Below are 20,597 nucleotides of genomic sequence, written 5' to 3' on the forward strand. Positions count from 1 at the left end.
AACCATCCCTACTTTATGTTATCTGGCTGAATTTGATATTTGTGAATTATCCAAAGTAAATCCAATAATCCTGGAAAGACCTTTCTGGTTCAAACAACTGGATTTGAACACAACTTTCAATATAGGAGCAAAAGAGTCGAGGTTTAAGTGTCAGAGCAATGATGTCTTTAGTCATATCATCACATACATGAGTGCAATAAACTGTATGCTGCAAATAAAAACAGTACTATAATAATAATAATATACTATAATATTATAATATTCTTAGTGCAAGCATATACCCATGCATAGAAACAGATATGGTGCAGTGCACAGACTTGACTCTACATTGAGCCAGAATGACCTAATTGTGCTGTCATAATGGGCGATAGCACAAACACGCCTTCTGTTAGATACAATGTGATAAATCTATCAGGGCGAATACATCAGACTGAGCAGTGAGAAGGTCTGGACGAGCTTATGTCTCCAAGAGAACAAACACGCACGGCACGAAAATGATAAAATAATCACGCTTCACGCTTTACTTTAAACACATACTTGATTATCCTCTGCCGTTTCAAACAAACCCTCATCATCCTCTTTTACTTTAGTGTACTCACAAGAATTCATAATCAGATGATAGTTTGAGTTCATGAACTCGATGTGGTGTTTATAGCTGACTCTCGAGAGCAGATGTGGCTATACGATCCAAGGTGATTATGGATTTCTGGTAAATCAACTCATAGGATCTGCATAATGTTACAGTGTTAACCCACTAAACTCCAGTGGCCAAAGTAAGCTGCGCAGATACTGAGGCCATGGAAAATAAGCTGTCAACACTTGCAGCTGATGGGACAGGAGGATAAATGTCACAGCCGGGGAGTCAGCGAAGTAAAGAATAAAAAAATCAACAGTGACAGATCGCTAAACTTGAGGGCTGAGCGACAGCGCGGCTCACGGGCTGCGTCCACATCTGGGACTGATAACACGAGCATGATCTCAGAGGGAGAGTCATGGATATTGACCTGCCTAAATACATGTTTCTAGCAACCTCTGATCATAACAGAGCTCAGCCCACGCCGAGGTCGACAGAGGGGGCAGGAGCTGCTTGTATCAGCTTCAAGGACAAGGAAGAGGATAGCTGAGTGGAGAGGGTGCCACCGTGTCTGCCAGCTGAAGCAGCTCATCACATTATCAGTCGACAGCTCATGTGGGTACAACACGCATGTAGTTACAATTAAATGCAGTCGCACTTCAGTGAAATATTTCACCTCAACCACAGGAGAGATGAATACAGACAGGACAAGTCGATCAGGAAGAAGTTAAAGATGAGATAGGGTGTATGTTTGTGTCTATGTCTTCCTGGTAAAACATATGACACACACACACAACTTATTTTTCCTATTGAGCAATTCCCAAGACACTAGAACAGAGTGCATACCTCTGTCAAGAGTCTCCTTATGAAACCACACTTAAATTCACTAGATCCAGATTTCTATTTGGATCAGCATCAAATTGCTCACACTCATAAATATTTCCATATATTTTTTCATCAAGATCCAGGAAATATTTTCAGAGAATGCAATAACAACTTTGAAAAACACCCCATCTCACAATGTTAAATAAAGTGAAACAAAATTTTTGAATAGTCAGCTAAATCTAATTAGCCCCTTCCTTGTGTCATGTCCATAGACTGTAAAAAAAAGTGTGTTTACATATAAAAAGTCATGTCCCATCCCTCATCAAAATTTCATGGAAATCAGTGGAGCAGGTTTTGCGTAATCCTGCAAACTAACCAACAAATGCAGATGAAAACGAAACCTTGTAGGCGGATTTAAAGCCTAAATAAACCAGGGGAATTACCAAACACCTCCGACAAGTGAGAGTGAGTTTTTGTTACGGAAGTGACAGGAGTTAATAATGAGCAGCCTCGGGGCGTTCGACACCCTCTCACCACAACGATGAGGAGGAGAAAGTAAGAAAACTGCAAAAACTCCTACAGCACAAGTACGTGGAGCTGAAGCTGCAGAACTAAGGCCCTCTGCAATTAAAGTGCTTTCACTATTCAGATCTTTTAAAAACGCAGCTGGTGTAAGATCTGACCTCACTACAGGGATGGTGCCCTCATCTCACCAGTGATGGAGTGTGTCGTCACTGACTATTGTCCCTTTTCGAGCTCTCTGGGCTCGTCCACTTTGCTTTGTCAGGGGCTCAAGGTGGTCAACCACACGGTAAACTCAGCACCGAGTAAGAAACACAAACATTTACAAGCAAGAGCTCCGTCATTCCCCTCAGACCACAGTGCTGACACACTATAGTCCCGATTTTATATTGTTTTGCTGTTCTGGGAATGGTTTTTATCTTTGTCACTTTGGTCAGAAAATATTGCAACCTTGAATGCAGTAGAGCACGAACCTCCACCACGTCAACAGTCCCCTTAAATTGAATCAAGCTGCCCCAAATTTCATACACTCATAGATATCAGTCTCCTTAATGTGCTTGATTTGTTTCCATCAAGATCCATGAGTTTAGTTGGCAAAGTCAGTGTCCTCTATCACTGCTCAAAACTTGTTTTTACAATTGTTTTTATCTTGACTGTTATTTCTCACATTGTGTCGCTTTTATATTGAGTGTGAGCTCTGTTTGATTTTGCTCTGAAAAGCACTTTGTTACTGTGTTTTTAAAAGTGTTTATTATTATAAATTACTTCTTTGGAAATTTGTGAAATTGTAAAAAAAACGCCTCGTAATGTTATAGAAATAAGAAAAATGTCAAGATCTGCCCCAAGATTTAATGGTCTCTTCCCTGACTCCTATTACATCCTTCCACTAAGTTTTGTGGTCATCTGTTAAATAGTTTTTGTGCAATCTTGTTCACAAACAAACTGGGGCGACAACATAACCTCCTTGGTAAAGGTGATAAATCAAACCAAAACAATATGAACTGCATGTTTCACTTCTGTATCACTACACTCTGTCATCCCAGGAGGGAGCATAAAACAGAAACTTATGAAACCATCTCCTCCACTCCTTCTCCACAGCAAAGCAGCTGTTAAGCTGCGGCTCCCACTCCTCCCATCACTGCCTGAAACAATGGGGCTGTGTAAAGTTCCTCCCTGAGAACTGCTACATCAAATCTGTTGCTGCTGACTGTCCAGAAGACTGTAAAAACACTGGGCTTGTATAAAAATGTTTTACAAGCCAAGGTAACCTTTCAGAATAAACTTGAGGAAATGGTGTGCTACGTCCCAAGTGCTGGTAGAGTTCAACATTCCTCTTTGCCGGTGCTCACGCTGCAGATTTCTAATGAGCTGCCACTGTTGTAAAGAGATGAAAAACCACCTGACACCTGCCTCAGGACTTTATGACTGACTTTATGACATTTACAGCACAGTGTAAGATGTGCTTGTTCAGCAGAACAGCCAAAGCCAAAGCAGATACATCAAATAAATCGTATACATCTATCCTAAGTGTATATGAAGTCCATGAATGACTTACCACCACCTGCGGCACCGAGTCTACTTCAGCCTCAGCCGCAGTCAAACTCTTGTACTGCTGCGGACTCTCAATGACCAGCTCCTTCTTTGGAGCTTTACCAGCCCTTCCTTGCATTGTCAACGTCCACAGTGAAATATCTCAGAGCTGGATCCCAAAGAGAAGTGGACAGCCAGCATATCCGAAAAGTTTCTCCCCTTTCTCAGACTCACACTCCCCTCCTCACACCGCTCCCTGCTCTGACTGAGAGCAGAGGACTCACTCACACACCCAGGCTGAGGAGGTGGCCCCTCCTACACTCAGCTGTGCTGCCTGGGGGAGTTCAACACACAGACACAAACACACACACACACATGCACACGCACACTAACACACACACTAATACACACATCATAGCTATCTGACCCCACACTATCCACCTGCATGGTGACACAGGGTTGACAAAGGCAAACAAAAGACACACATTCCTCAAGTATTACAGTCTGGTCAGGGACCGTCCACACCTTGTTCAGGGCAGCTGAAATAAGAGCTGGATTCAATTTCATCATCAGCAACGAGGTACGACGGAGCGAGAAAACAATGGGGTAGTTCAATCGCCCGCTTGCAGCCGTGTGTCCGAAATGAAACAGTCAAAGCATCTGCGGAATACACAGCATGAGGGCGCCTTCGAATTCCACCTACAGATAAGACTGAGCACATCAGATCAGACGACATAGATACATCAACCGTAAAGTATAAGATCTCTAATCTACGTGTCAGTGAGGAGTGCGGTGTCACAAATTAGCCCCAAACTGTGACGAGCGTGATTCACTACAGATTTTATTGCTGGCCCACTCGCTGCATGACTGCAGCTGAGACAGGAACAGGGCCAATTCTGTGATTACCATCAGTTAAGAGTCTCGCGCCTTGTTGATGCAACTGCTTGAGGGGCATTCCAACATGACGCAGCCCCAGTCAACCCACCTGGGAGTGGGCCCGACCTACAGATTCCTCGGTGGGCCACAGCAGGGGAGGATGTTATTTCTTCTTGCCTGCTTCTGCGCTAAAAGGCAAAAGGGGGGAGGGCAGCTGCTCCTCCTCCCACTGTCACATGCATCTACGGGCCCCACACAGGGATCGGTTATCAATACACTGGTTATTAATAACAAGGTTTTCTCACATCATCATATGTCAAAATGAAGCTAATTTAAGCCCAATTACATCAATAATCAAATGGATGTTGGTTGGAAACATTTCTAAATGCAGCAGGATTTGTTTAAATGTGAACAGTAGGCTATACGATCATTATAGATCGATTTTACAGATCCATTGAAAGTCAGTACATTTTGATATATAGGCTACATATATGTATTAATCTAAATATATTGACAAAATATATTAATGAGTAGACAACCTGAATATAAACAACAAAACAAAAAAAGCTGATTAATTAATATCGATAATATTAGTCGCAGCCCTAATTAAAATCAGCCCTTAGTCCAAGATGTTTATGAGACCTCAACCACTTTCCAAGGTCCAAATCCCACAGCTGACTTGTTACAGAACACAGTGGCCTCAGGACATATGAAATATTTAAATACTTAATTTTTGATGTTGGCCTCAATCTATTATAAATTATATCAATTATAAACATGGAGCAGTCAAGCAGTACAGGGCTCAGGTTTCAGTGGCCTCTGACTCTCACTGTTAACAACTTATTTCAGTACAACACAACACTATAAATAATATTTCTTATCACACTTAACCCTGTCCAGGTTTGTTTTTAATCAGTTATTTGATGCTATAAAAACTGGGTTAAACATAATGATTGACAGCCGAGACTGACTCGCGATTGGTTGAGCTTGCGTATCTGTGGGACCTTGATATCAGGCTCCGCTCCATAATCACCACTGTGCAGAATCTGGCTCCAAATTACGCCAAAAGTAGAAGCTTGCAGCTACTGTATGAGGGATAGACAGTAGCTGCATCCATCTTTATATAAAGTCTATGGACAGCACATATGGCAAAGTTGAAGTTAGTTGAAGGCCCAGCTCTAATACTCACACTCCACCACTGGTGTTAATATGGTATGAGGCTTGAAAACCATGCTACATTTCACCTTATCTCAACCTGAACCCTGTGCTATGTGGAAAATGTGGATACTTTGACACACGACCAGGTCAGTTGTGTGTGGTGCATCGTAAAGCCACATCCTGACGACTAAATAAAGCTGCCAGAGCACTGCCCTCCGTCAGAGACCATGATCAGACTGTCTATGTGTGTTTAAGAGAGAGATCAGGTGACAGCAGGCTCCATAGTGGGAATGAACAGCAGGGAGGTGATCATACATTTCCTGCTTCAGTCGGATTCAAGAGCAAATCTTGTAAACAGCAAGCAGATGATATCTAGAAAACCCCAAAAAGCAAGACAAAACATGAATAAAGGATTACATTTACTGTTATTTCAACTTGATATTAGAGTGGGTGTTTACCAGAACCATATATCCAGTTGGGATGCTCCCTTCAGACAATGCTGTGCAATACTCCCCCCCCCACCCCCTCCAACCACAATCCTGTGGCCACTTTTTATCATCTTTGTAAAAACACATGCTGGTTTACTTTATGACGCTCCCTGATGTGGTTGAACACTGTTTTGATCTCTGTATGTACAGCTGGACTTTCTCCACTGGACATTTCATTTCAGCAGCAATACGAGATAAATACATGTATAAATACACGTACAAATCCTCTCTACACAGCAACCCTGGTACTTTAATCCCAAGTACCAACGTGGAGCTGGTGACTGCACTCGAGTCCGACCTTATGTCGAATATATTCAGATTGTTCAGTGGAAACCGATACAAATGTATTTGTTTGTGGCCAGCTGGCACTTTGGTGTAAGTAGACCCACTGAGTGCCTTTAAGTGACAGAACAAACGTGTGCTGAGCAACAACTGGCTTCAGTTGCCAGCAGCAGACCAACCGGATGCATTGGACAAAAGTGTATTGTCAAATGGTCAAATGCAGTTTTATGTGCCCTCTGCTCAGTGGAAATGGACGTGCAGGACATAAGTACAAAACGTTGATGACCACATGTGCCGTTTCTGTAATAAAAGAAACTATTTATTTTTGGCAACATTTTAAATGAGAGAATAAAGTTATTTCAATGACATGTCCCAATTTTAGGCTACAGGTTTAGGCTTCTAAAGGCAGGTGTAAACCAAGCAGGAAGTCGATATATATATTTAGATATAGTAAATTAAAAGGTTTTGCTGTTGCTCTTTTGAGCCCTTCAAGTTTTATTGGCTATCACTGACTCATTATATTACAGTAATCAGAAGGGAGTTTATTTAGGTTTAGATGATGTTGCACATGACTCACATTATATAAGTCATTCATCTAGCACCTACCCAAAGCGGACATTAGGTGAGAGTTGTCAGCGTATCACAGGGCCAACGTACAGACAAACAACATTCACATTGACACCTACGGACAATTTTGTGTCTCTGAATAACCTAACCCCTATTGGCATGTCTGGACTGTGAAAGGGAGCTGGTGAAAACCCAGGTAGACATGAGGAGAACATGCAAACTCCACACTGAAAGACACTGGCCTGAACTGGGATCTGAACCGGGAACCTTCTTGTTGTCAGTGCTAACCTTTGCCTTCTTCCACCCTATATATACACTACCGTTCAAAAGTTTGGGGTCACCCAGACAATTTCGTGTTTTCCATGAAAACTCACACTTTTATTTATCAAATGAGTTGCAAAATGAATAGAAAATATAGTCAAGACATTGACAAGGTTAGAAATAATGATTTTTATTTGAAATATTAATTTTGTTCTTCAAACTTTGCTTTTGTCAAAGAATGCTCCATTTGCAGCAATTACAGCATTGCAGACCTTTGGCATTCTAGCTGTTAATTTGTTGAGGTAATCTGTAGAAATTTCACCCCACGCTTCCTGAAGCACCTCCCACAAGTTGGATTGGCTTGATGGGCACTTCTTGCGTACCATACTGTCAAGCTGCTCCCACAACAGCTCAATGGGGTTGAGATCTGGTGACTGCGCTGGCCACTCCGTTACAGACAGCATACCAGCTGCCTGCTTCTTCCCTAAATAGTTCTTGCATAATTTGGAGGTGTGCTTTGGGTCATTGTCCTGTTGTAGGAGGAAATTGGCTCCAATCAAGCACTGTCCACAGGGTATGGCATGGCGTTGCAAAATGGAGTGATAGCCTTCCTTATTTAAAATCCCTTTTACCTTGTACAAATCTCCCACTTTACCAGCACCAAAGCAGCCCCAGACCATCACATTACCTCCACCATGCTTGACAGATGGCGTCAGGCACTCTTCCAGCATCTTTTCACCTGTTCTGCGTCTCACAAATGTTCTTCTGTGTGATCCAAACACCTCAAACTTTGATTCGTCTGTCCATAACACTTTTTTCCAATCTTCCTCTGTCCAATGTCTGTGTTGTTTTGCCCATATCAATCTTTTCTTTTTATTGGCCAGTCTCAGATATGGCTTTTTCTTTGCCACTCTGCCTAGAAGGCCAGCATCCCGGAGTCGCCTCTTCACTGTAGACGTTGACACTGGCGTTTTGCGGGTACCATTTAAAGAAGCTGCCAGTTGAGGACCTGTGAGGCGTCTATTTCTCAAACTAGAGACTCTAATATACTTGTCTTCTTGCTGAGTTGTGCACCGGGGCCTCCCACTTCTCTTTCTACTCTGGTTAGAGCCCGTTTGTGCTGTTCTCTGAAGGGAGTAGTACACACCGTTGTAGGAAATTTTCAGTTTCTTCGCAATTTCTCGCATGGAATAGCCTTCATTTCTAAGAACAAGAATAGACTGGCGAGTTTCACATGAAAGTTCTCTTTTTCTGGCCATTTTGAAAGTATAATCGAACCCACAAATGTGATGCTCCAGATACTCAACTAGCTCAAAGGAAGGCCAGTTTTATAGCTTCTCTCACCAGCAAAACAGTTTTCAGCTGTGCTAACATAATTGCACAAGGGTTTTCAAGGGTTTTCTAATCATCCATTAGTCTTCTAAGGCGATTAGCAAACACAATGTACCATTAGAACACTGGAGTGATAGTTGCTGGAAATGGGCCTCTATACACCTATGTAGATATTTCATTAAAAACCAGACGTTTCCACCTAGAATTGTAATTTACCACATTAACAATGTATAGAGTGTATTTCTGATTAATTTAATGTTATCTTCATTGAAAAAAACAGTGCTTTTCTTTGAAAAATAAGGAAATTTCTAAGTGACCCCAAACTTTTGAACGGTAGTGTATATAATTCATTTATATATCATGATACAAAAGATTGATTATATCATTTTAAATGTTGTATTGTCAAAGAGCATACACATTATTTAACCTCTCTGATGCAATGCTGACCAAACTTACTTTGGAGTTGCATTTGTCACAGCTGTATAGTGCTGTAACGACTCAATTGTAGTACACATCAGTACAATATTAACATTTTGTTCAGTTTTGGAAAAGTGATAGATCCATTTTTTCTCCCTATTTCAATTTGTCTGTTGTCTCTGCCGTCATTGTGTAACTGTTTGTTTTTATCTTATCGTAAAATTGTGATGGCAACCTATACTAAGCAAGAAAAGCTATGAACCACATTTATCAAGTGGCCAGCACAAGACTTTGACTGGACTTCTCAGTTGCATAACAAGGCTTGATGCAATCGGACGACTTTCCCAGCATGAGCCAAAGAAAAAAATAGGGTGTAACGTGGAATGTAACAAAACCACGGCCCCCGCCTCGCCACCCTGCTACAGCAGCAGCACCGGGACCCGCCGTCCTGCAGCCTGATTTTATGTTCACCTCCCCAGAGAGTTTTGAGACTAACATTTTAACATGGAGGTGATTATGACACTATGCTATGGCTACACTCTCTTATAATAACGTCATAGTAGGATGTGGGATACAATAGCATCAAAAATAACAGGATGTAAACAAGCTGCAGACAGTTGTCTCCCATAGCAGAGGTAGAAAATTAAAAATAAGTCATGCACTCAGTATTAAGATCTGAATGTATCATTGACAAAATACTAAAGCCAATTACAGGTCATGAGCAAGACAGTTTTATCAATCAATACAAGCCTTAAGTGTAACTAACAGTATTGAATTTGAAAAATGCCGCCCTGCAATCTGTGGGAAAAATCAAACCCCTGTTGCCAGATTGTCTTTTAAGCACATGGGCCTGAGTGCTGGAGATAATGGTCCCATGTATCATTCAGCAAGTAAGCGCACACACACACACACACACACACACACACACACACACACACACACACACACACACACACACACACACACACACACACACACACACACACACACACACACACACACACACACACACACACACACACACACACACACACACACACACACACACACACACGCAAATGCAAATGCAAATGCAACACATCAATGCTGTGATGTCCGAAACCCTGAGAGCCACTTCAGGTTGTTTGAAATATCTCACAAGTACGGAGCAAAGTGTCCTGTTGTTTTAAATCCATCAGGCAAAGACACGGGAGCTGTAGGTGATAACATTAGTTATCTGACATTCTCAAAGATGTGAGGGTGAATGTGGAGTTTACGTAACACTTAAATGGAAAATGGAAAGTGGGCCAGGTTAAGAGAGAGAGAGAGATATCAAAGAGAAAATTAGCATTGCAGACCAATTTTGAAGCACAGATGTGCACTTGCAGAGAATACAGGAATAGATAAATAGATACATTTTCTAATTAACTGAAAAGTGAATAATTCATTTAGAAATATTCCAATTAATAATTAAAAGGAAAAAATGTATATAGATAGATTAATAGATAACCCTAACCCTTTATGGAAATTATACAAAATAAATGCTAATAATAATAATAATACATATGTAAATTAAACATATGTAAAGAAATTAAATGTAAAAGGACATATTAGCAAGCTGCAAGACCTTTCCCATTGGTAATAAATATAGTCCAAATGTAGAACATATATATATTTTTTAAAGGTAAATATATACAAATACATGTATCAATAAAATCTAGATGGGAAAACATGTAAAAGTAAATTAAATTCATCTATTTATTTATCGGTTTGTGAATTCGTGGGTCCAAGTTAGAAGCATAACTCCCAAAACATCAATGGATAAAAGTCACTTTCATCTTTGAGCTGCAGGCTGACTTCATCACTTTCTATCTTTCCATGTAACAAAATTCCTCTGATAAAACAAAGTTGTCAGTTTGGCACTTCTGTTCCAGCATCATCGGAGACATTTAATGAAAATAATGGAGGGAAGGTGAACCTCTGAGAAAGCAAAGAATGATGACACATAGCTTTTTTCAGAACAAGAAAGAAACATGACACTGAAGAACTACAACAGTGTGCGGCTCGATGTATTATCTCATATCTGGGACTTTCATTGTTAAAGGCAGATCCCCTCCTGAGGAAAATCATGTGTGAGTTCCCATGAGGAAGGAAAAGGCAGAGCTGTTATAATCAGTGAGTGAAGTAACAGAGCAGCCAGAACAGGACATTTAATTACTCTCTCCGTGCCTCGATCAGCGAGCGTGAGCCTGACCTACAACCTCATTCTTTGTTTTCCAGCAATAATGACCTGCTGCAATCAGAAGGAATTAAAATGGCAAACACAATGGGTTGCATCTATTTTTAACAGCAGGCCTAATGGATTAAAAAAGGTGAAAATAGTGATGAATAATGAGAAAGACAGAACTATTTCATCCAATAACTATACATTAGAAGCTCTTTAAAAAAAAAAATCTTGTACAAACTAGGGTTGGTGTCCACAAACCAAGATGTTGGATTCCTGACACCAACAATACAAAAGCAATGAATGTTTTCAGACGAGTCAAAATTGTAGCCTAACTTACATAAATTACTTCTTTTTTTAACATATGACCATCAGGCTGTAAACTTCAATTTATCCTTAGCCAGCTAACTGAAGCGCAATGAATCATGGGATATGTTGGGCCGTGAAGGATCTATCCGGTGGAGCCTCCGTTGCTCGGGGATGGAAGGACACATTTGTTGGTCGCAATTGAAGGAGCCTTGGAATTGGGACAGTCTTGTCGCGCTGCTGTGACGCAATTGGTCTACGAATTCAGCTGACGAAGGATGCGGCCCCTAAATTGAGACACAGGTAATACATCTTGTAGGAAATCTAAAACTAGCGTAACTGTGGTAACAATAGGTGAACCATTTTAGGTAGCAGCTAAAGCTAAAGCTAATCTAAAGTAAATCAAAACTTACTCTTACACTATTGAGCTAAAAAATATGCGTAATTCAAATGGAAATTGTGGGTTTGTGGTTGTGTTGTATACATGACATTCAAGTGGTTAAATCGTGAGAACCGCGCTGCTGGGCAACAGTGACATGGACGGTAATATTAATAATATTAACATTACTGCTTAAGGCTAAAGATTTCACAAGCTCGCATGAATAGATCCTAATGCAGGAAAGGCAAATTTTTACAGAGGGAAAAGATAGGACCATTTGGAATATCAACATTTTCCAGATGTATGAAATTCTGAAGAAAAACTTCCACTTTTCATTCAACAAAAAATGTACTTCCATTGCCTCCACCATTTCTGAAAATGTTTGGCAAACACATCACAACTGGTAAAGTTTGGAGCTTTCAAAGAATTACTCTCCAGGCAACATGGTGGGAAATTTAATATTGCTCATCTACGTATACTATCGATATATTGTAAAAATACAAAGCGAGTTGAAAATTGGTGAAGTTCCCATTTAACCGATTGAATTACTTGTTGTTTAGTTATATTTTAAGATATAACCTTTTACTTCCTTATGTCAGTTTCAAAGATCCACACACTTGCACTCCTGCAGAAATGTGTCAAGCAAACGACCGGCAGCTCACAGTTAACAATTGATTTGCAAGACTGCTAAATGCTGACAGAGGATTAATTGACCCTGCCTGAATTATAAGAGCATGCCTGAGCCAAGAGAAGCAACCGTGCCCTTGACCTAATTCCCTGCTCTCAGCCTGGACCACTGTCACTCAGCTCTGATGAAGCAGCGACAGGATGGAGAAACCACACACACATTCACAGAAGTGAGTAAACACAAACAAGAAGAGCAAGACAAGCTGGTACGGGGCAGCAGAAGCCCTGCCAAGCCCGCCGCTTCCCAGATGAAGAGCGGTGATTGATTTCCAGCAGACACAAGGCTCACTGTCCCCCCCCCCCCCCCCCCCCGCCCACCCCTTGCCCCCATCCCTGCCCACAGAGGCTTTAACCCGTGTGGTGCTTAGCGACAGGCAAGACGCAGCGCTCCCACTGCCCTACATTTTATACTGCCGCCACTCATGGATACATATTCACAGGTCTGAAATGAGAACGCAGATGATTTGTATTGCTCCCGTTGATTTTGCTGAATAAATGAATCTGACAAAACATGAAAAACACGAGTACCAGTGCAAAGACATTCCGGCAGCAGTTGTAGTTTGATGTCAAAATAAGGACGATTCTTTGACGTACTCAGAGAACCTGCACTCACGCACTATATTCTAATATTTCTACTATCTGAATAATTTACTATAACCATGTCGTGCATTTTACACCATTTAACAGAAGAAATCATGGAAGGAATGCAGTGTAAACATTAAATTAAATGCCCACTTAAGACAGTATATGTTTATTTTTAAGGAATTTAATACAGGACTCCATACACTGCCCGTACTGTATGTGGTAGTGCTACAGTTACAACCCAACGGAAAATGAATCCACAACAATTTGATCATTCATGCATGAAGCAAAAATGAAAAACACTAGCAGCTTCCCGCTTCTCGTATAAGAGGATTTTCTGCTTTTCTGTTTTCTAATTTGCTGTTACCTTAACCAGAAGTACTTTATACGATTCAGCAGCATTATTCAGCATAAATCAGCCTTTTCACCAAACACGTTTTCTCCCAGAGCTTCTGTTTTATAGACAAAATGATAAATTGATTTCATACAAAAATAAAGAAATTGATCAGTAAATGAGTGCACAGTATATTTACATCATTTTGTCTATTTGAATGAAATATAAACACATAAATAGACATTTTCTCAGCACACACGTGCACACACACACCTTAAGTACTCTTGGTGTTGGCAGTGCACGCGACTCTCTCCGACTCAGCGCTCGCTCAGCCTCAGATGGCCCAATGGACTCGGCTGCTCCCTTACAGATGTAGCCACTACAGTTCCTCTCTAACACCGTGCGCAGCCCGTCATACACAACCGTGCTGGTGGTGCACCCCATTCCTCCAGGTCCAAACGGGCATCAGTCAGGAGAGCCTGCCCGTGACCCAGTTTCCTCGATCGTCCTCTACTCGTCCCCGGTCCATGATTTAACTCTGACCCACAAATCCACCGCTTCTGACCCGAGGAGAGAGTGCCAGTCTCCGGGCAAAAAAAGAGAGGAGAGCCGGGGAGGACACTTTGAGAGTGAAATTTATTCACACACACAGGGGAAAAAAAGAGAGTCACTGTAATTCCAAGCTGCCCCTGTCTGAACACCTCAGTCAGCAGAAGATACAGTGAGTGAGTGAGAAAGGTGGAGCAGAGAACGAGGGATGGAGGGGATGAAGGATGCTGTGCGAGCTCTGCTGCAGCTCCAGCCAATGCTGAGCTTCGCTGCAGCGCAGGCTTGAGTGTGCGCATCTGTCTCTCTCACTCATTCAGTTCACTCCTCTGAGCCCCCACAAGCATTTCCAAATTCCATCCTTTCTTTTATGCTTTTCATTTCCACATTTGCACCCGGTTGTTTTTGACTACACATGAAAGGAATCACCCTCTTTCATTTTAGCCCCGCAAAACGACTCCTTTCAGGAGCCGGATGAATAATTGTGAAATAAATGGGTTACAGTAAATGCAGTCCTATATCCAGAGGGAGACTGTGATTCCATGTGTCAGGCAAACAGCAATATGGCTGAATGCTTATTTAGTTCAGCAGAGAAACCAAGGCCAGTGGCAGAATAATCGGATGAATCATATTGAGGAGATGCCATGGAATATGCAGCAGTCTGCAGCCATGTGTTACAATAAAGATGTGAGATCTGAGAGTGTCTATTAAATCAAATCAAATACACAGAAAAAGAAATTTTCTGAAATAAAATGACATGCCCAAATCTCCTTGGAAACCCAGTGACCTGACTCCAGCGTCAAAGAAATCTCTATTTACAAAACACACCAAGGACATGGGAGGATTTAAACCTTTTAGGTCAAGACATCAAATAGGGAGGTTTTTTCTATAAAAGATTAGCTGCTGCTTGATCACAGCCTGGCTGCTCTGCCAAGTACACAGATAGAAATGGGAGGGGAACGACAAAATGTGATCATACACAGGCTCTTAGAAATCCCAGGGAATTATTCATCCGCTCGTATGGCCTTTGGTAAAAATGTCTCCGGTCTGCGATCAGGAAGAGAAAAGCAGGGAAAAGTGAAATATCATAAATCCTGTTCCTGCTCCTTCATTTGCAAAGGCAGTCAATTTAATTCCAACAAAGTCCTTCTTGGAATAAATTTCCCCGGTTGGTCAAAATTGTGTTAAATCATTCACCAGACCAACACAGACACACACATCCTGGATATGAGGAGAAGATGAGGAAACAGAGCCGCGTCCAGTTTGGTTTATTTATCACCGTCTCTTCCTGCAGCTGCAAGTTTTACATTTAAAAAGACTTCAGAGGGGAAATATCCCAAAAAATACTTCTTGACAGTGGCCTGTAGCTGCCCCCCTGGCATCAGCTGTGTTTGTGTGCAACCGCAGCATACTGGCATCCGTCTGGAAACTTCCACTCAGAGATCTACCTTTCTTTAAGTTACACTAAAAGGGGCACACACGTACACCCACGCAAACACATTACCACACACGCACGTCTGGAGAAAGCCGAGTGCTCCCTTACATCATGATGGTGCACTAAGCCATAAACGCTTGCACACATTCCTGCTTGCTTGCCTTGTTAATATTTCAGCAGTGCTTGACACACTGAACTACATTCGAGTATGTGATGAGAAGAAGAGGAGCTGCAGGGGAAGGCAGCTGAGCCCGTGGTTGAGGGGGATTCAGGGGGGAAAAGAGGGAAAGAGAAAGACTGGGCGAAGGAGGGAGACGTCTCTTATTTTTGCCCATTGATCTGTTTGGAAATACACATCCTCAATCTCCCCCTTCTCCCACCTCTGATCCACTCTGCGTCCCTCCGACACTGCAAAGAGGGATTTTAGGCTCAGACTATGTAGAAGAACAAGACGCAATCTGGAGTAAAACTGGTAAAACTGCAAAGTCATAATTCCACTTTTTGTGGATCTGTAAGCCAGCGGCAGCAACACAGATCTTACACTTGAGCATCTTCTCTTTTTGGTCACATTGTGCAATTCTACCATGAGGCTTTTTGAGTTATTGCTGCAACTTAAAACAAAATGAGTACCAACATAAACTGGAGAATGACAACAAGCAGACAATGTTGGAAGTATCACAGCTGGTGATTGTAAATCTTCAGCCATGAGGACACAAATTCTTCTCGTGCATGTAAAGACGTGTGTGCAACAATGTGACGAGGCAGCAGGCTGTGAGGGTGTTGTATGGGATTTCCCCAAACCTGGGGAAAATGATGGCGGTAATTTAAGCTTGCAGCAGTAGAGGTGCATTACAAATTAGGTTTTACACGATATGTGTTTTTTATGTTAAATGTTAATATAGTAGGCACTTAACAACTAAAGCAGAATAACCCCAAAACAGGTGACTAGTTAGCGTGAATGAGTTCCAATGTCAAGGGTCTAACATAAGAAGTGAGGGAGAAAGAGATCAACACAAACTATAGATACATGTCAAGTGAAATATTTAGTATTCTGTGTAACCCAATTAAAATTAAGCCTCCTGGGGCAAATCTTTGGGCAGTAAAAATTGAAATGCCCATGAGGAGCTAAAGCACATTTAATGCATCTTGAGGAGATCAGTCCCTTATTCATTGTATATACATATTTTTTTGTATTATTCTAATATTTTTTATAGTTTCTATTTAGCGGTTTATCCTTTACTTTAAAGTCTCAATTCGTGTGTGTTACCCAATGAGGCATCTACAGGCCTGCTCCACAACATGTCTTTGTACTTGCACAGTAACAATGAAGATCTCTTAAATCTTTTGAATCTTTAATGTTGGATTTGTTACCCATGTAATGAGCACATCCCAGGTTTGAATCACTCCCATATTCAATGGAGAAAGAAGAGGCACAATGCTAAGAAAAGGTTAAATGCCCCAGGTTTCCGTGAGTTGTACTGTACACTGCACTTGGTATGAATTATTAAGATTACATGGAGAGATCGCTGAATCATTAACTGTAGCGGTGTTACTTTCTACTGGCTTTGTGTCAGACGGCACAATCTGGAACAAGCCACCTCACAACTATTAATATAGTTAGAGAAGTAAAAAATATCCTTTACATCAGAAGCTATACATTGACACACTGCCTCGTTATGAGCAATATGAAATAAAATAAATGAGTGCCTGACATGGAACACATTCCAGTGGCCGTGTTCAGCTTGAGGAAGTCTATTCTGTGCATGTCTGACAGATGAAGTGGCGTTGCAGCCTCCAGCAGAACACAGTCGGACTGTGTCAGCCATGCTAAATCATGAGCTGGAGCTGCAGGCATTGCTGCACAGTGACGGGTAGGGGGGAGGGGGGGGGGGGCGCCGGTTAAAGTGTTCAAGGAACAGCAAGGGTCAATCTGTGGAAGTTCATGTGTGAGCATCCTCTGTGGGATGTGGAAGCTGCACAGCTCTGCTCCAATCTGCAGCAGCTGCACAGGAGATAAGAGGCGGCCGGGAACAGCGTCGCGTCCGTGGAGCGGCACGGATTAATGTTGCTCTTGTTAGTGGACAGCAAGGCTTCATTCTCTGCAGCGGGCTACACTTCCTGGCATGGTATTAAGCATGACCCCTATAAAGTGCAGATAATGCTGTTGACTGTTGAACTCTTCAGATTACACATCAAGTATCCAGCACATATCAATAAATGACTAAAGGTGTCTGCATTTTTAAATTGTTGTTTTATTTTAGCAGTTGATATTGAAGGAAGGAACTATTTTTGAAAGTGGCTTAAACTGTGGCACCACACAGTGGATGAAGGGAGGCCTGCCGGAGGGGCATTTCAGCAGTAAAGATGGGGGATGACCATGACAGCTCCAGACATCTCTACCTGGTGGCTGGTTGCAGTAAAGGTCATAAAGTCCCACCTCCTTCTACATGTTAATGGAAGGGGACCTGGGCCAAACTAAAAAGCCAAAGTACACTTCAAATGATTTTTTTGTCAAGGATGGTTTCGGTCATTTTAGGTAGTTCTTCTATAAGTGTTTTGCCGGAAAATTTGATGCAATAAAAACGGGTTGAAACACACGGCTGAGACTTACTCGCGATTGGTCGAGTATCAGCAGGACCTCGCTACCGCGGCTCCATCTGCCATCTGCTTCGCGCAAAAAGCTCTGTTCCACTAACGTTCACATTACTGTATGAACAATGTGACCACAGACCCGGAGACACTGATGTGTTTGTATGTAACACAGCAGTGATGTCAGGTCACCACACTGACTCTCTCTTATTGGTAAAACAGCAAATTAAATGACTGTTTTCTCTTCTCCACCTGGTCTCACTGACCCCGGTTACAACATCTCCACATATGGACGCCATCACTGGCCTGCAGTGTCCCGCAGAATAACACCACTTGTAGTAGTTACACGCTGTTAACAGCAAGTGATGGGTGGAGTCAAATTAAAAGACATCAAAGCCGGCACATGTGGATACGGAGGGGTCAACATGTCATGAGTTATATGCTGAGTGGTGGACGATCCGACAAAGCCCGAAATTTCCCTGCGTGGCTCGGAGGAGTGAAGCGGAGTTCAGGAGGAGTTGGAATCTCATCTGAGAAGCCCCCGCTACGATGAAGGTCAGGTCCCATGCTGTGGGGCTCTGCGGGGAGACGTATGTGCGTCTCTGCAGAGAGAGGCCACAACGTGGTGCACTGCAGTGACATCACCCACATGTGCGGCAGTGCAGGCCCGATAAAACCGGCTGGCTCCCATGTGGAGCTCTCCGGGGACACCAAAAAGGAAGTGGCTGTTTCCTGCTGATGTGTGTAAACCCTGTCATAACAAAGCCGCCTCTCGCTGCCCACTTTCCTTCAAACTCAATCAAAACTCGGGAGCCGCGGAGAGTTTTGTGGGCATTTGCGGTGAGAGTAATGCTGACCTCCTCCAAGATTCAAAAACACAAATGGGAGGAATAAAACTTTTATTATAGGTGCACAAAGCCAGGAGAATCATTAACCCGTGACAGGGTGGATTAAGAATTTGAATTGGTTTCTCAAGGGTTTTTGTTTAAGAGAGAAAGAGTAAAGAGAGAAGTTATTTGGGGGCCGTCATGCCCTTACACGTGTAGGTGGGCTACATATATAAGCCTGGAATTTCAATAAGCCAAGTACTTCACATTCTAGATACCGAGTTTACATCACAAGCCCAAAATACTTGACACATGAGACAAAGGAGTGAGTGTGGAGTCAAATCATTGTCCAAACAGTCTGTTGCATGGATTGCATTGATTAAACTCCAGTCTCTGTTTGACCTGGAGCTGAAACCCAGGTTATCCTGTCCGTCTTTAAAGGGTACAAAACAAATACAACAGGGGCCACATCCTCTTCCTTTTGCACTTGGTATTTTTGGTTTGGTTTATTTATCCCAGGAGAAGAAAATGGCCCATTTTTCCTGAGAGGCACCACTTCCTTTGCTTTGTAGTGGTGCAGAATAAGTATACGTTGCACGGAAGACACATGCGCAAATCAGAAAGTATGTACACAAAAATGTGCAAACCATGAATCTGCATCAGTATGCAGTTCTGTGGGGTGTGCAGGGATCGAGTAAAGTTGCTGAAGTGGATTCAGGTTGTCGTTAATATATGCTGCTAATCAAATTGTGTCTTTCCTCCGCCGCAGCACCAGCTCAGAGGCAGTGCCAAGCCCAGAGGACCTGCAGTCACACTCAAACTTACCGCTGCCAACTGTGCCTCGGCCTCACTAAACACAACAAAAAGTAATCTCATAAAAAAAAATAAAACCTGCTTTCTCAAACAAGCCAGTGCACCACAAAACTGATCTCGCTGCAAAATTACCTCCGGTCAAAAACACGCTGCTGCCTTGACTTCAGGTTTGTTTTCTTATTGGAAAATAAATGAATAACTGCTGGTCTCTGCAGATCACACAATAAAACAACCACAGGGGAGAATTTGAAATGTAAACAGTGATTGAAACAACTTAATTTCTAATCCTGTTTCATCTGAAAGCTTAAAATAACTTTTCAAATACTGTTCACCCACCATGCATGATAAAGTATGGAGCGCTGCAGACCCCTCCTGAGAAGTGAAAGGTGGGAAAACACGAGTGTATGAATGATGTTACTGCCACCTGCAGGCAGAGCATGCACACAGGTTTTTACACAATCTAAATCAGCTTGAAATAAGACTTGATATTGAGGAATAAAAAACATCCCATGATTATGGATTATTCAATAAAAACACTCGGATTCACTGGAGATTCAGAAAGTGATGGTTCTCCCTGCAGCGCCTACACCGCTGCTGTGTGACACCATAGTCTATAGAAACACCCGGCTGCACTTTCCTTCCTGCTCTCATTAGTATAATGCGGACATTGTTTTGTCACATTCGTGATATTTCCAGCAGCCCAGTGTGGAAACAATCACTCCACACACTGGAGTCACTATAGTGGAAGAAGAGGTGACCGTATACAAATTGGACTGTAAAGGAAGAGAGAGTTACAAGAGGCCAGCTAACAGTATTTTCTCAGCTCATTCAGATCTCACACACTCTCTCTCTCTCTCTCTCTCTCTCTCTCTCTCTCTCTCTCTCTCTCTCTCTCTCTCTCTCTCTCTCTCTCTCTCTCTCTCTCTCTCTCTCTCTCTCTCTCTCTCTCTCTCTCTCTCTCTCTCTCTCTCTCTCTCTCTCTCTCTCACACACACACACACACACACACACACACACACACACACACACACACACACACACACACACACACACACACACACACA

At 42.3% G+C, this 20,597-nt stretch overlaps 1 protein-coding gene across 17 annotated transcripts in view; it reads right to left on the bottom strand.

Moving 5' to 3' along the window:
* Window positions 1-20,597, bottom strand: part of LOC117754766 (dedicator of cytokinesis protein 9-like) — a 77,752-nt gene that overhangs the window by 41,937 nt on the left and 15,218 nt on the right. For 4 of the 17 annotated variants that reach the window (XM_034573968.1, XM_034573956.1, XM_034573957.1 and 1 more), the window contains exon 1: window positions 13,597-14,250. The exons of 4 other annotated variants lie outside the window; for them this stretch is intronic. In XM_034573968.1, the coding sequence (XP_034429859.1) occupies window positions 13,597-13,767 (171 nt within the window). In that variant the 5' untranslated portion in view covers window positions 13,768-14,250. Of the gene's footprint in view, window positions 1-3,476; window positions 3,710-13,596; window positions 14,255-20,597 lie in introns of those variants that run through there. 9 more of the 17 variants (XM_034573955.1, XM_034573965.1, XM_034573962.1 and 6 more) reach the window with 6 other exon arrangements.

This window comes from Hippoglossus hippoglossus, chromosome 21 (genome assembly GCF_009819705.1).
Source record: "Hippoglossus hippoglossus isolate fHipHip1 chromosome 21, fHipHip1.pri, whole genome shotgun sequence".
Classification (NCBI taxonomy): Eukaryota; Metazoa; Chordata; class Actinopteri; order Pleuronectiformes; family Pleuronectidae; genus Hippoglossus; species Hippoglossus hippoglossus.